This window comes from Mercenaria mercenaria, chromosome 19, assembly GCF_021730395.1.
Source record: "Mercenaria mercenaria strain notata chromosome 19, MADL_Memer_1, whole genome shotgun sequence".
In the NCBI taxonomy this organism is placed as follows: Eukaryota; Metazoa; Mollusca; class Bivalvia; order Venerida; family Veneridae; genus Mercenaria; species Mercenaria mercenaria.
In genome coordinates, this window is record NC_069379.1 from 18,545,735 (window position 1) to 18,560,121 (window position 14,387).

Here is a 14,387-nt window from a genome sequence, read left to right on the forward strand (position 1 = left end):
TCAATTCATAAAATCTGTACAAGCTTATACGAAAACGAGCATCTACAAAATAATAGCATTTAAGCAGACTGAACACAAATGGGTATAAAAATATCAACATTCTGAACATGGTTGGTTAAATTACATCATTACATGTATATAATACTGAACACTGTAAATCTGTTGTTTTTAGAACACAATACATCAGTGTTGAGCACAGTATACATTTTGAACACATTCTTGGAAGATATACGAGTAATGTGTTGGAAAATGTGTGTTGAACACAGTACACATTTTGAAAACATTGTTGGAAAAAATATGTTTAACACAGCATATATACATTTAAACACAATGAATGTTGGAAAATATGTGTTGAACACAGCATATATACATTTTGAACACAATGAATGTTGGAAAATATGTGTTGAGCACAGTATACATTTTGAACACATTGTTTGAAAATACATGTGTTGAACACAGAATATATATTTTGAACAAAATGTTGGAAAATACAAGTGTATTGTGTTGAAAAATAGTGTTGAGCACTGATACAGTTTACACATTTTGAAATACATGTGTTGAACACAGATATTATTTTGAACAAATGTTGAAATACAGTGATTTGAAATCGAACAGTATATTTGAAATTGTTGAAAATAATGTTGGAAACAGTATTTGACAATGTTGAATATGATGTGTTGGAAAATATGTGTCGAGCACTGTATACATTTTGAACACATTGTTGGAAAATACATGTGTTGAGCACAGTATGCCTTACCATGTACACTAGCTGAACCATTTCAGTGTCAGGATCTTTAAAAACCCAGGAATTTTTATGCTGAAATAAACCCCAAACAGGAATTGTGCAAGATTTATCCTACTTGAACAATTCAAACCTAACCTTGAATTTTAACATATTTTTACTCGAAATTTTCCTTTTCATCTGACATAAAATAAACCATGCAATACAATTTGAAGAGTTATACACACAAATTTCAAATAGGTACCATTGTCTGCAATATTTTGCCTACTGCATTTGTTTATTTTGTTTTGTTGGGTTTAACGTCGCACCGACACAATTATAGTCATATGGCGACTTTCCAGGTTTGATGGTGGAGGAAGACCTCAGGTGCCCCTCCGTGCATTATTTCATCACGAGCGGGCACCTGGGTAGAACCACCGACCTTCCGTAAGCCAGCTGGATGGCTTCCTAACATGAAGAATTCAACGGCCCAAGTGAGGCTCGAACCCACATCGATGAGGGGCAAGTGATTTGAAGTCAGCAACCTTAACCACTCGGCCACGGAGGCCCCGCCTACTGCATTTGACACATGAGCGAGGTCTCTTTATATGGAAAACAAATGGGTGCTACAGAAGTTTTAGAATTTGTCAATTTGAACTTTCTAAGGTATGTTTTTATGAACATTGTTGAAATTCCTCATATTCATAATTACATTATATTCATACACATGTAAAAATCTTTACCTTGACATTCAAAAATAATTATGAGGTATAAACTTTGAGCAACATAGTTTCTCTCAAGTCAGTGTGCAGATGTTGCAGTTTGACACTGGCTTGGTTAACAATTTGGGGTAAGTCCTTAAATTATGCATGTCATCAGAAAATAAAAATAGTGTTATTTAAGTTATGACATCTAAAACCAGACAATTTGCTTAAAAATATTAACGTAACGAGCAAAACGTTCTGCTCATGCACAGACTCAATCAAACAGAGTCTGCAATTTTCACTGTTTGCCTTGTTCTTAGTGCTTCCGAGGGATCTATTTTCCAGATTTTATTGTATATAACAGGAGTCAAGTCATCAACATACTACACTAAACTAGTATATTACACATAGGTGTTAACCATATACCGAAAATCACTGTCTCACGATACATTAATCTGGTGATATGCATATTGTATCATAGGCCTGTTTCACAATACAGTGAAAAGTAGAAACATTGAATGAAAACTTTCATACAATCATGTGTTAAAGACAGTAACTAAACAAATGTATCAGTTTCAACTTTAAAGCAAACTTCCAAGTACCTTCCAAGCCTTGGAGCATTTCAGTTTGTCACATGAATCACTGAATGCTTACTTATGGTACACAATTTGTATCGTGATATGGACAGCATCGCTGCATTTGTATCCAGATATATATTGTATCGTTACACCCCTAATATTACAATGAAAAGAATACTTAACTCAACTGAACATGCAATGAAGATTGGTACGGCGTAACCGTATACATTAAATATTTTCTTTTCATGCCCATTTTTTATCATTTAATGCCAATTTTTGTTCAACACAATGTCGACTGTAGCACAACTATCAAATTCATACAGGAGAGAACTGCTTTATGTGATGTTTGTGTGTGTGAGACTACATACAAGAAAAATTCGATACAACTGATCATTTATGTAGTACTCTGCACTGACCAGAAAACATGTTTACATACAGTAGAGAATAAATGTGATGTCTGTGATTATACAGAGTACATGTCGAGGGGTGAATGCGAAAATGTTCTAAGTGCTTCTTTATTTATATGCACTTAGAACTCTTTCGCATTCACCCCTCGATGTATTAATCAGAAAACTTTGTAAAAACTACATACAAGAGAGACATGCTATAATGTTTGTGATTACACATTTAATACAAGCATTTTAATATGAAAGCATACGTAGGCAGTGAACAGTAGTCATTTTTGTCAACTTTTCTACAGATAAGAGTGCAAATATGTGATTTTAAATAATGATATAATTTTATGCTGAAATTGAAACTTCAGTAACAAAAGTTTCAGACAGAGGATCATTTTTACATTCGAGCAATACAACTCCCTTATACACTCCCTCAAGAGCCTTGTCTTACCTGTAACAATTACTACATTCAGGAACTCATATGTTAAGATGATGGTCCAGAAATACCATGACAAATTTATAGCCAGACTGTTCTTTTCAGAAGGGTGTCATAACAAACACATGTCAAATATTTTCTGTTAATCCTAGAAATTCACCAAATAATAGTTTTGTATTTGTTCTTTTTTCTTTTTTGGCATTTGATAGAGAAAAGCAAGGCAAATTTTTATGAAATAAAACAAGAGTGTCCAAAAGTGTCAATGGACCCCTGTCATTCATTACAGGCTGATGTCTCACACATTTATATTTATGACTCTATGAAATTTTGCATCAATTCGCCGTAAAACCCAACTCACTCATTCACTATGAAAGTCTATTGAAAATGCATGAATTTTTTTTTTCTGTACAATTACTAAACAATTATATAAAGAATCTAACAAGACTAAGCTACCAAATATGAACACAGTATGTCCTGAGAAATATTCAGATCTCGGCAGTACAGTATTTTTCAAATATATATATATACAACAACAAAAACAAAATATTCTATGTACAAAAGTTTGAACACAATTAGTGGTATCTTTTAACCCCAAAAGAGGGAAGAACACAATATTGAGATATAGCACTTGAAACATTATTACATGAAAAAAAAAAAAAAGACAGTCTGGCAACAAAGTTTTGAATCTTAGCAAACAATTATCATTACAGAAGTCCAGACGCAAAATACATGATGATAATGATAAAACACTGATGAACAATGGTATCAGACAAGGCAACAACTGGTAAAATACAGGAAAACTGTAATGTCACAAGCTTGAAGAAAATGTTTAAGTCTATTTTGTCAAATTTGTTCAATGTATACTATTTGGCATAATTTGTAATACCTTCAAATTGTTCTTTTGCTTACATTTTAATCTATACAAATCACAATGCCAGGAAAATATGTGTATTAACTTAACAAATAATCACTTGAGGCCTACGAGTATCGTCTAATTTACCACATTCAGAGTTGAGATGCGAAGGAACCTATGGAAGCATCTAAACGATGAACAGTGGTAAATTAGATGATAAATCATAAGAAGGCCTTAATTGTTTTTTTTTTCATTCTGACATGCTCACTGACATATTTTAATAAATATTATGCTGGACTTCATTTACATGAGGAGAAATTTATTGGACGTCATAATGCTCTCTTAGTAAGTCCACACGTCAACTGTTGTTTATATATGTTTATATAATATTTATTTTACTATTTACTAATTCTTTTCACCTATGTCACCAGGAAAATAATATTTAGCTATAGAGATACAAATGTAACTTGACAAACTTTGAAAATATAACAAGATAGCTGTGTCTTCTGATAGAAGTAAAACTGTCACAGTTTGCTAGGTTTTAATCGAAGTTTGAACACAAGTTTTTGACTTCATACTTCAAATTAAATCTCCAAAACAACCAATCTGATTGCAGAATTAGAGAATGGTCTCAAAAAAACTGAATTTTGTAACACTGAGCCCAAACTCAATTTCTATATACATGTATGAGCCACGCCATGGGAAAACCAACATAGTAGCTTTCCGACCAGCCTGCGCATCTGCGCAGTCTGGTCAGGATCCATGCTGTTCGCTTTCAAAGCCTATTGCAATTAGAGAAACTGTTAGCGAACAGCATGGATCCTGACCAGACTGCGTGGATGCGCAGGCTGGTCTGGATCTATTCTGGTCGCAAAGCCACTATGTTGGTTATCTCATGGCGCTGCTCATATTTCAATCTTTGTACCTTTGTAATATATTATTACATTTCATTTTTCAGATATTCCTTGATAAAAACCTTTACATCATTTCTTTTTGAATTATTCGTTTTAGGGCCGTAATACATTTACGCTTTGCCACGGAACGTGCATATATAAAAAGTCGTTATAACAGCAAGTGAGAATCTCTCTGTTAACACACGTTTTCTCCTGTTAAAACACTCCCTGAATAGCGACAATAACAGCAGTTTTATGCTACAATATACATACTCTTCCTTCAATGGATTCACTTTTTTGGGCTCTGTTGTTAAGCACAGTTTATAGATCTAATATATCAATACCCTTACTTTTCAAATGCAACTTATTTTTGTAAACAAGAGTTATCAAATCTGTCATTGCACTGCCTAAACTTTTTTTTTCTTGAAGGAAAGTTCAATTTCTAATGCATTTTCTTTATATAACAACAGCACTTTCTTCCAATCAACAACTTGGCCTTCAGACATTTTGTTATTCCTTCCTTTACTTCAGATGTCTCAAGTCAATAGTAACTCTAAGCAGCACATTGTTTTCTTTTACCAGGCAACTCGAGCTTCAATTCTTCCCTGTGGATCCAAACCCACCATCTCCACGTTCAGTGTCATCTAGACTCTGTAAGGATAGAAACAAGATCATTTTAATTTACTGCTCCCTTTATAATATAAAATCATAAATATTCAAAAGACTAGTTCTTAAGGGGTATTTATTTTTCAAGGTTTTGTTTATCTGCAAAATTCAATCCCAAAATATGAACCGTCAATATTAGTGACAAATGCCCTCTGAAGCAACCCTTGGGATTAGATGAAAATTCGTGTTGGGGTTAAGGTTTGTGACCTAGACTCGAGACCTTAGTCATAAGCGCAACACACCTTAATATGGTTAACATTTGTTTTAAATTACTTTCAAATCCCCCTATGAATGCTGAAGTTACAGCTCGGACAAGAATTTACACAGACGGACAGTGTGATTTTGAAGGTGGGCACAAAAACAAACAAAAAAACATTTTATCTTCAAAATTTGAAATCCATGAAAGAACTGTTTAGGCTAAACACCCAAAGATTTATGCCTACAAGAGAGGACTGTAGTATCAGAATGATTGCTTTCACCTTCACTGTGTTTATTAGTATACCATTCATACATATTTATGCTAGTCAGCTGACCTACCAAGGATCCCAGATTTTGTGCCAAGGTTTGTTTTACTTTACAGCATGAATTATTCGAAAGATCAAACATCAAAGCCATTAGCAAACAAACTATTCCCCATTCCCCTTTTGAAACACAGATGCGAAGTTCTTAAACTGATCCTTTACTAACAGTGATCAATACCCCAACACTTCACTTTGATACAAGAAAGAGGTTTGGACATAATGACCCTGGTCATGCATTTCATACTATATCCTCTTGATGTGGATAGCAATTAACATTTACCCTACTTTATTTCTAAAATGGTTCAATCTATTTGGGTAGTGCCATTTTTTATTCAAAGGAGTGTTCACTGGAAATTACTGACTATAGCGAACAGTGCAGGCCATGCATGATCAGTCTGTACTGGCCGCAAAGGCAGAATCACGTACCGCCAGCAGACTAAAGGTTAATGCTGGGTAGAACCACTAACTCTTATTAGCAAGCAAAATGGCAAGCACTCTGCAACCAAGTCAAATACCTAAACAATTGACAACCAAGTCAAATACCCACAACAATTGACAACCAAGTCAAATACCTAAACAATTGACAACCAAGTCAAATACCTAAACAATTGACAACCAAGTCAAATACTTTCAACAATTGACAACCAAGTCAAATACCTAAACAATTGACAACCAAGTCAAATACCTAAACAATTGACAACCAAGTCAAATACCTAAACAATTGACAACCAAGTCAAATACCTACAACAATTGACAACCAAGTCAAATACCTAAACAATTGACAACCAAGTCAAATACCTACAACAATTGACAACCAAGTCAAATACCTACAACAACTGACAACCAAGTCAAATACCTAAACAATTGACAACCAAGTCAAATACCTACAACAATTGCCAACCAAGTCAAATACCTACAACAATTGACAACCAAGTCAAATACCTACAACAATTGACAACCAAGTCAAATACCTAAACAATTGACAACCAAGTCAAATACCTACAACAATTGACAACCAAGTCAAATACCCACAACAATTGACAACCAAGTCAAATACCCACAACAATTGACAACCAAGTCAAATACCTACAACAATTGACAACCAAGTCAAATACCCACAACAATTGACAACCAAGTCAAATACCTACAACAACTGACAACCAAGTCAAATACCTACAACAATTGACAACCAAGTCAAATACCTAAACAATTGACAACCAAGTCAAATACCTACAACAATTGACAACCAAGTCAAATACCTAAACAATTGACAACCAAGTCAAATACCTACAACAATTGACAACCAAGTCAAATACCCACAGCAATTGACAACCAAGTCAAATACCCACAACAATTGACAACCAAGTCAAATACCTACAACAATTGACAACCAAGTCAAATACCCACAACAATTGACAACCAAGTCAAATACCCACAACAATTGACAACCAAGTCAAATACCTACAACAATTGACAACCAAGTCAAATACCCACAACAACTGACAACCAAGTCAAATACCCACAACAATTGACAACCAAGTCAAATACCTAAACAATTGACAACCAAGTCAAATACCTACAACAATTGACAACCAAGTCAAATACCTACAACAATTGACAACCAAGTCAAATACCTACAACAATTGACAAACAAGTAAAATACCTTCAGCATTCGGTAACCCAAGTGAAATATCTACAGCACTTGGTAACCAAGTCAAAAATTCTTCAGCACTTTGCAAACAAGTTAAATACCTACAGTGCAAGGCAACCAAGTCAGACGTTCAGCACTAGGCAACCAAAACTACAAGTAGTTGATCAGGCTTGGCAGTTTCACAATAAACATCATGCCTGCTTAATATAATCAGAGAAATATGATGCTCCTAGATTCAACACAACTTCAGAAAATGGTTGCCTTTTACCTTTTCTTCCTGTAGCTCAGGTAGGAATATCTTCTCACATATCAGTTGAGCAATTCTATCGCCAGCTTTAACTGAAAGGAAAGAAAACTACAATCATTTATAGACACTTGCTACAGTTGTTTGTACGAGATGGGGCAAAACTTTCCAAATAATAGAATTTGTTCAAACTTTTTAAATGAACACAGTTTCATGTTAGAAACAAACGGAACAAGAGCACCGCCTTGCGTGTGCTGATGCTCATCTGATTTTTTTGTATAATATAAAAATTGTCCTACCCATGATTTTCTAAGTCCAAAAAGGGCCATAATTCTTGCAAAAAGCAGGATGGAGTTATGTTTCTTGATGTACAGAGTCAGCTTATGATGGTGTACAACTGTTGCAAGTTTCAAAGAAATAGCCTTAATAGTTTAGAAAAGCTGACCTAAACATAAAACTAAACCAAGAAGTCTGAATTTCTAAGTCCAAAAGGGGCAGTAATTTTTGCAAAAAGCAGGATAGAGTTATGTTTCCTAATGTACAGGGTCAGCTTATGATGGTGTACAACTGTTGCAAGTTTCAAAGCAATAGCCTTGATAGTTTAGGAGAAAAGTTGACCTAAACATAAAACTTAACCAAGAAATCTGATATTTTCTAAGTCAAAAAGGGGCCATAATTCTTGCAAAAAGCAGGATGGAGTAATGTTTCTTGTTGTACAGGGTCAGCTATTGATGGTGAACAAGTGTTGCAAATTTCAAACCAATACCTTTAATAGTTTAGGAGAAAAGCTGACCTAAACATAAAATTTAACCAGGCAACGCCGACGCCGATCAAGTGATGACAATAACTCATCATTTTTTCTCAAAAAATCAGATGAGCTAAAAATGCAAAAACAGTCACAGGTCACTGTGCTTGTTTAGGTGTTATCTGCCCTTTAAACTGGATTTTTCTTCACATTTGCATATTCAAGGGCAGGTAACTTCTGAACAAGCACGGTGACCGATTTTTTTCATAATTCTGTTTCTAACATGACACCGAGTTATAACAACTGTTCCTTTACTTTGCACCAGAGACTTTGTAATATATGTGAATATCTGGGTTTTTTCCAAATATTTATGAACAGATAATTTGTGTACTTGATTATTTACAAGATTCCCAGAAAATAACATAATCTAGAATACAAATTTATCAATCTTGTACTGAAAGGTACCCTTTTAACAATTTTACCTTCAAATTCTGCCTCCCCGAAGTTGAACATGACCACTCCTACATTGCCACGGTAATCCTGGTCTATCACACCAGCTGAAATATAGCATTTCAAATAAATTAACATTGCTTTGAACAAGAATGGCAAACTATTCTTAAAATGTTTTATAATTCATCCTCAAAAACTGAAATAACTTTTTTGGTCTGTTTCAAGAGAAAATCTTATCTTGCATGTATATAATGCCCTCCCCCATTAAATATATTTGTTTTTCAAACTAAATTGTATAATTATTATTTTTATACACCTATAACATTTCATAGGACTTCCACTGAAATTATGTACAGTACAACCTCTCCAGAGCAGCCCTCTCTTAAGCAAAAACCTCTCTAGCCTCTATAAAAACATCATCAAAATTTCCCTTTAGCTAAAATATACTATCAAATTTACCTCTCCAGAGCAAGAACCTCAACGTCAATATTTTTATCTCCCAACGGGTTTTGCTCTAGAGGTTGCATTGTATCTGAAAAATCCACATTCCTGGACTATATTTTTCCTAAAATTGGCAATCAATTTGCTATTAGTGGAGCATTAGTGCAGTATATTCTTAGTCTCTTGATCATCATCAGGATGACAGAAGTACTGACTGGACCTGAGCCGCACCATGAGAAAACCAACATAGTGGCTTTGCAACCAACATGGATCCAGACCAGCCTGCGCATCCATGCAGACTGGTCACGATCCATGCTGTTAGCAAACGTTTTCTCTAATTGCTATAGGCTTTGAAACTGAACAGCATGGATCCTGATCAGACTGCTCAGATGTGCAGGCTTGTCTTGATTCATGCTGGTCGCAAAGCCAGTATGTTGGTTTTCTCATGATGCGGCTCACATGTTAGCAGACCAATACGGCAATAGACAGACACAGCATGCCCATTCACGCACTGCAGTACGTGAATCACGTACAAAATATCAAATGCACGCATAAAAATCACTTGTTGGGGGTACATGCACGCAGAGATTCGGAACTCTAGTTCAGCTGCAATATCGCTGTTTATTTCATCGCGCACTTGCCAATTGTTTGGTATGGTCTAAAACGCAGATCCGGTCCACGAACGTTATAATTTCGTTTCCATCACCGAATTCTCGGCGTAATTGTCAGCTGTATAGAGGGGTTTGGTAAATGTTTTAGTCGGACGTCATACGGGTCGTGTGCAAAAAACGAATGGATACGAAACGCAAAAAGGCATTTTAGCTTTAATAAACTCAGCAAAAGGTTAACAGTATTTTATTTTTCGATATTTAACTGCAATTTTGATACACACTGCATATCTGTAATAGTTTGGCCATTTATTATTGATGGACGAATTTTACCAGTCTTCAGTTGACTGTATGTTATTTCGGACGAATCGTGTTCCGTTCACGAAATTGGGAATACATGAACCTTGCTGAAAAATTATTTATATTTAGTATAATATAGGGAGGGGTGTTTTGATTCAGAATTTCCTATCTTAACTTTGGAAAAACATTTTACATTTTCTAAAATTATCTCATCTGTTATACCCCACCCACGAGAGTTCTGTATGAAGAAAACAACAACAAAAAACAAACAAAAAAAACATGTAATATACAAATTTCAGTAGTTAAATAGAAAATTTTCAGATCTGCCATGTAGTGTACCCCCAAATTTTGAAGTGTACCCCTATTTTGCAAAAGCAGGGGGTACATGTACCCTCAACTTTAAAAATGAGTGGGCATGCTGAGACAATTTTTAAGGAATGTCAGATGTCAATCTATAGTCCCCAAAATTGGTTGAATGAAACTTGTTTTCAACCAGATTTACCAGTCGGGGACTAGTAATTGCCTCATTCAGTTTTTGTTAATGAAAACAATTTATTGCTTTGACTTGATAATTACCTCCCACATCAATGAAGTGCTTGTGTGCCAGTCCAGACCTCGGTGCTGAAATATTAAAACAAAACCAGGAAGTCACTTGTTTGCAATTCTCCGTTAACATAGTAATAGTGAATTTCCTTATTAACTGTGCTTAGACTTGCACTTTCTGGAGATAGCCTGTGGTAAAAACTTATTGACACTCATACACTTGTATTCGAAGAGTATCATTCAGACAGCACAGTACAAAACATAATTTGAAGACAGAAAATTTCTAACAGTGAACAAACCAAATTAACATGAAAAATACTTATTTGTCTCTTTTCTTTCTGTTGTAATTCCTTACATAATGAGAGCTGTCCGTAAGACAGCCAATGCTCGACTATTCAAAATATTGTCCCAGAGGCAGGAAAATATTACCCAAAATGTTAAAATATAGTGTTTTAAGTTCAAAAGGGGACATAATCTGACCAAAATGCATGTCAGAGTTATGGGACTTGATGCTATCAACTAGTTTTATAACCCCGAAGGCACATGTAAAGTTTAAACTTAATATCTGCATTTGTTCTGCAGACAGTAACTTGCATGCAAAACTTTAACCAGGATTTTCTAAGTCCAAAAGGGGGCATAATTTGCCCAAAATACATCTCAGAGTTATGGAACTTGACCCAGTGAGGTTGGTAATTGACCTAGAAAAAGAAAAAATAAGTTTCAAAGCTATATGTCTTTTAGTAATAGCTGTATGTACTTGCACAGAAAACTTTAACCAGGATTTTCCAAGTCCAAAAGGGGGCATAATTTGGCCAAAATACATGTCAGAGTTATGGAACTTGATCCACTGAGGTTGGTAATTGATCTCGAAAACGAAAAAATAAGTTTCAGATCTATATGCCTTTAAGTAATAGCTATATGTACTTGCACGCAAAACTTTAACCAGGATTTTCTAAGTCCAAACAGGGTATAATTTGGCCAAAATACAGGTCAGAGTATGAGACTAATGATGCTATCAACTAGTTTTATAACCCCGAAGACACATGTGAAGTTTCAATTCAATATCTGCATCAGTTTTGGAGATAGTAACTTGCATGTAAATTTTAAACCAGGATTTTCTAAGTCCAAAAGGGGGCATAATTTGCCCAAAATACATCTCAGAGTTATGGAACTTGATCCAGTGAGGTTGGTAATTGACCTAGAAAAAAAAAAAAGTTTCAAAGCTATATGCCTTTTAGTAATAGTTGTATGTACTTACACGGAAAACTTTAACCAGAATTTTTTAAGTCCAAAAGGTGGCATAATTTGGCCAAAATGCAGGTTAGAGTTATGGGACTTGATGTTTTGTAACCCCGAAGACACATGTGAAGTTTCAATTCAATATCTGCATTAGTTTTGAGGATAGTAACTTGCATGTAAAACTGTAACCAGATAAGTCCAAAAGGGGGCATAATTTGCCCAAAATACATCTCAGAGTTCTGGAATTTGACCCAGTGAGGTTTGTAATTGACCTAGAAAAAGAAAAAACTAGAAAATGCTTTTGTAAAAAAGCGCATGTCTCCCCAAATGCAAAGTCCTATAGGCAAGAAGTCAATAGGGGTCAGGAGCGAAAGTCAAAGAGACACTGATGGTTGGCTGCAATAGGGATCATCTACTTGGCATGTCCAGTCATCCCGCTAAATTTCAACACTCTTGGCCTAGTGGTTCTCAAGTCACTGTTCAGGCTCCTGTGACCTTGACCTTTGATCAAGTGACCTCAAAATAAATAGGGGTCATCTACTCTGCATGTCCAATCATCCTATTAAGATTCAACACTGTAGGTCAAGTGGTTCTCAAGTTATTTCCAAAAAATGATTTTACATGAACAGGCCACTGTGACCTTGACCTTTAATTGACTGACTCCAAAATCAATAGGGGTCATCTACTCTGCATGTTCCATCATTCTATGAAGTTTCAACATTCTGGGTCAAGTGGTTCTCAAGTTATTGATCGGAACTGGTTATCAATGTTCAGGCCCCTGTGACCCTGACCTTCAACGGAGTGACCCCAAAAACAATAGGGGTCATTTACTCTGTATGAACAATCATCCTATGAAGTTTCAACATTCTGGGTCGAGAGGTTCTCAAGTTATTGATTGGAAATGGTTTTCCATGTTCAGGCCCCTGTGGCCTTGACCTTTAATAGAATGACCCCAAAATCGTTAGGGGTCATCTACTCTGCATGACCAATCATCCTATGAAGTTTCAACATTCTGGGTCAAGTGGTTCTCAAGTTACTGACCGGAAATGGTTTTCAATGTTCAGGCCCCTGTGGCCTTGACCTTTCACAGAGTGACCCCAAAATCGTTAGGGGTCATCTACTCAGCATGACCAATCATCCTATTAAGTTTCAACATTCTGGGTCAAGTGGTGGTTCTCAAATTACTGACCAGAAATGGTTTTCAATGTTCAGGCCCCTGTGACCTTGACCTTTATGGAGTGACCCCAAAATCGATAGGGGTCATCTACTTTGCATGACCAATCATCCTATGAAGTTTCAACATTCTGGGTGAAGTGGTTCTCCAGTTATTGATCGGAAATGGTTTTCAATGTTCAGGCCCCTGTGACCTTGACCTTTGAGGGAGTGACCCCAAAATCAATAGGGGTCATCTACTCTTCATGATCAATCATCCTATGAAGTTTCAACATTCTGGGTGAAGTGGTTCTCTAGTTATTGATCGGAAATGGTTTTCAATGTTCAGGCCCCTGTGACCTTGACCTTTGACGGAGTGACCCCAAAATCAATAGGGGTCATCTACTCTTCATGACCAATCATCCTATGAAGTTTCAACATTCTGGTTGAAGTGGTTCTCTAGTTATTGAACGGAAATGGGTTTCAATGTTCAGGCCCCTGTGACCTTGACCTTTGACGGAGTGACCCCAAAATCAATAGGGGTCATCTACTCTTCATGACCAATCATCCTATGAAGTTTCAACATTCTGGGTCAAGTGGTTCTCTAGTTATTGATCGGAAATGGTTTTCAATGTTCAGACCCCTGTGACCTTGACCTTTGACGGAGTGACCCCAAAATCAATAGGGGTCATCTACTCTTCATGACCAATCATCCTATGAAGTTTCAACATTCTGGGTCAAGTGGTTCTCTAGTTATTGATCGGAAATGGTTTTCAATGTTCAGGCCCCTGTGACCTTGACCTTTGACAGAGTGACCCCAAAAACAATAGGGGTCGTCTACTCCAGCAGCCCTACAATCCTATAAAGTTTGAAGGCTCTAGGTCAAATGGTTCTCCAGTTATTGCTCGGAAATGAAGTGTGACGTACGGACGGACGGACAGGGCAAAAACAATATGTCTCCTGGGGGAGACATAATAAGTTTCAAAGCTATATGCCTTTAAGTAATAGCTGTATGTACTTGCACGCAAAACTTTAACCAGGATTTTGTACCGTAGATACCCATGTATAACGCGCAGTTTTTTTACCCCCGGGACCACCCGCGAATCATGGGTGCGCATAATATACAGGTATAGACAATTTTCTAACTTCAAAACAAGTTTGTTATCGATGTCTGCCATTTTTGTAAAGGGAAACTACTCCCCGCGCTTACTGTCACCGCTAAAATCTAAGATTGCCGTTACGTTCCG

At 36.1% G+C, this 14,387-nt stretch overlaps 1 protein-coding gene across 1 annotated transcript in view; it reads right to left on the minus strand.

Annotated features, from left to right (window-relative positions):
• Positions 1 to 679: 679 nt before the first annotated feature.
• The window catches only part of LOC123542210 (deoxyuridine 5'-triphosphate nucleotidohydrolase-like), a 33,444-nt gene continuing 19,736 nt past the window's right edge, over positions 680 to 14,387 (minus strand). The window contains exons 3-6 of the mRNA XM_045327918.2: positions 10,783 to 10,827; positions 8,890 to 8,964; positions 7,687 to 7,757; positions 680 to 5,231 (exon numbers count right to left, since the gene is read on the minus strand). Of these exons, the coding sequence (XP_045183853.2) occupies positions 5,175 to 5,231; positions 7,687 to 7,757; positions 8,890 to 8,964; positions 10,783 to 10,827 (248 nt within the window). The 3' untranslated portion in view covers positions 680 to 5,174. The remainder of the gene's footprint in view (positions 5,232 to 7,686; positions 7,758 to 8,889; positions 8,965 to 10,782; positions 10,828 to 14,387) is intronic.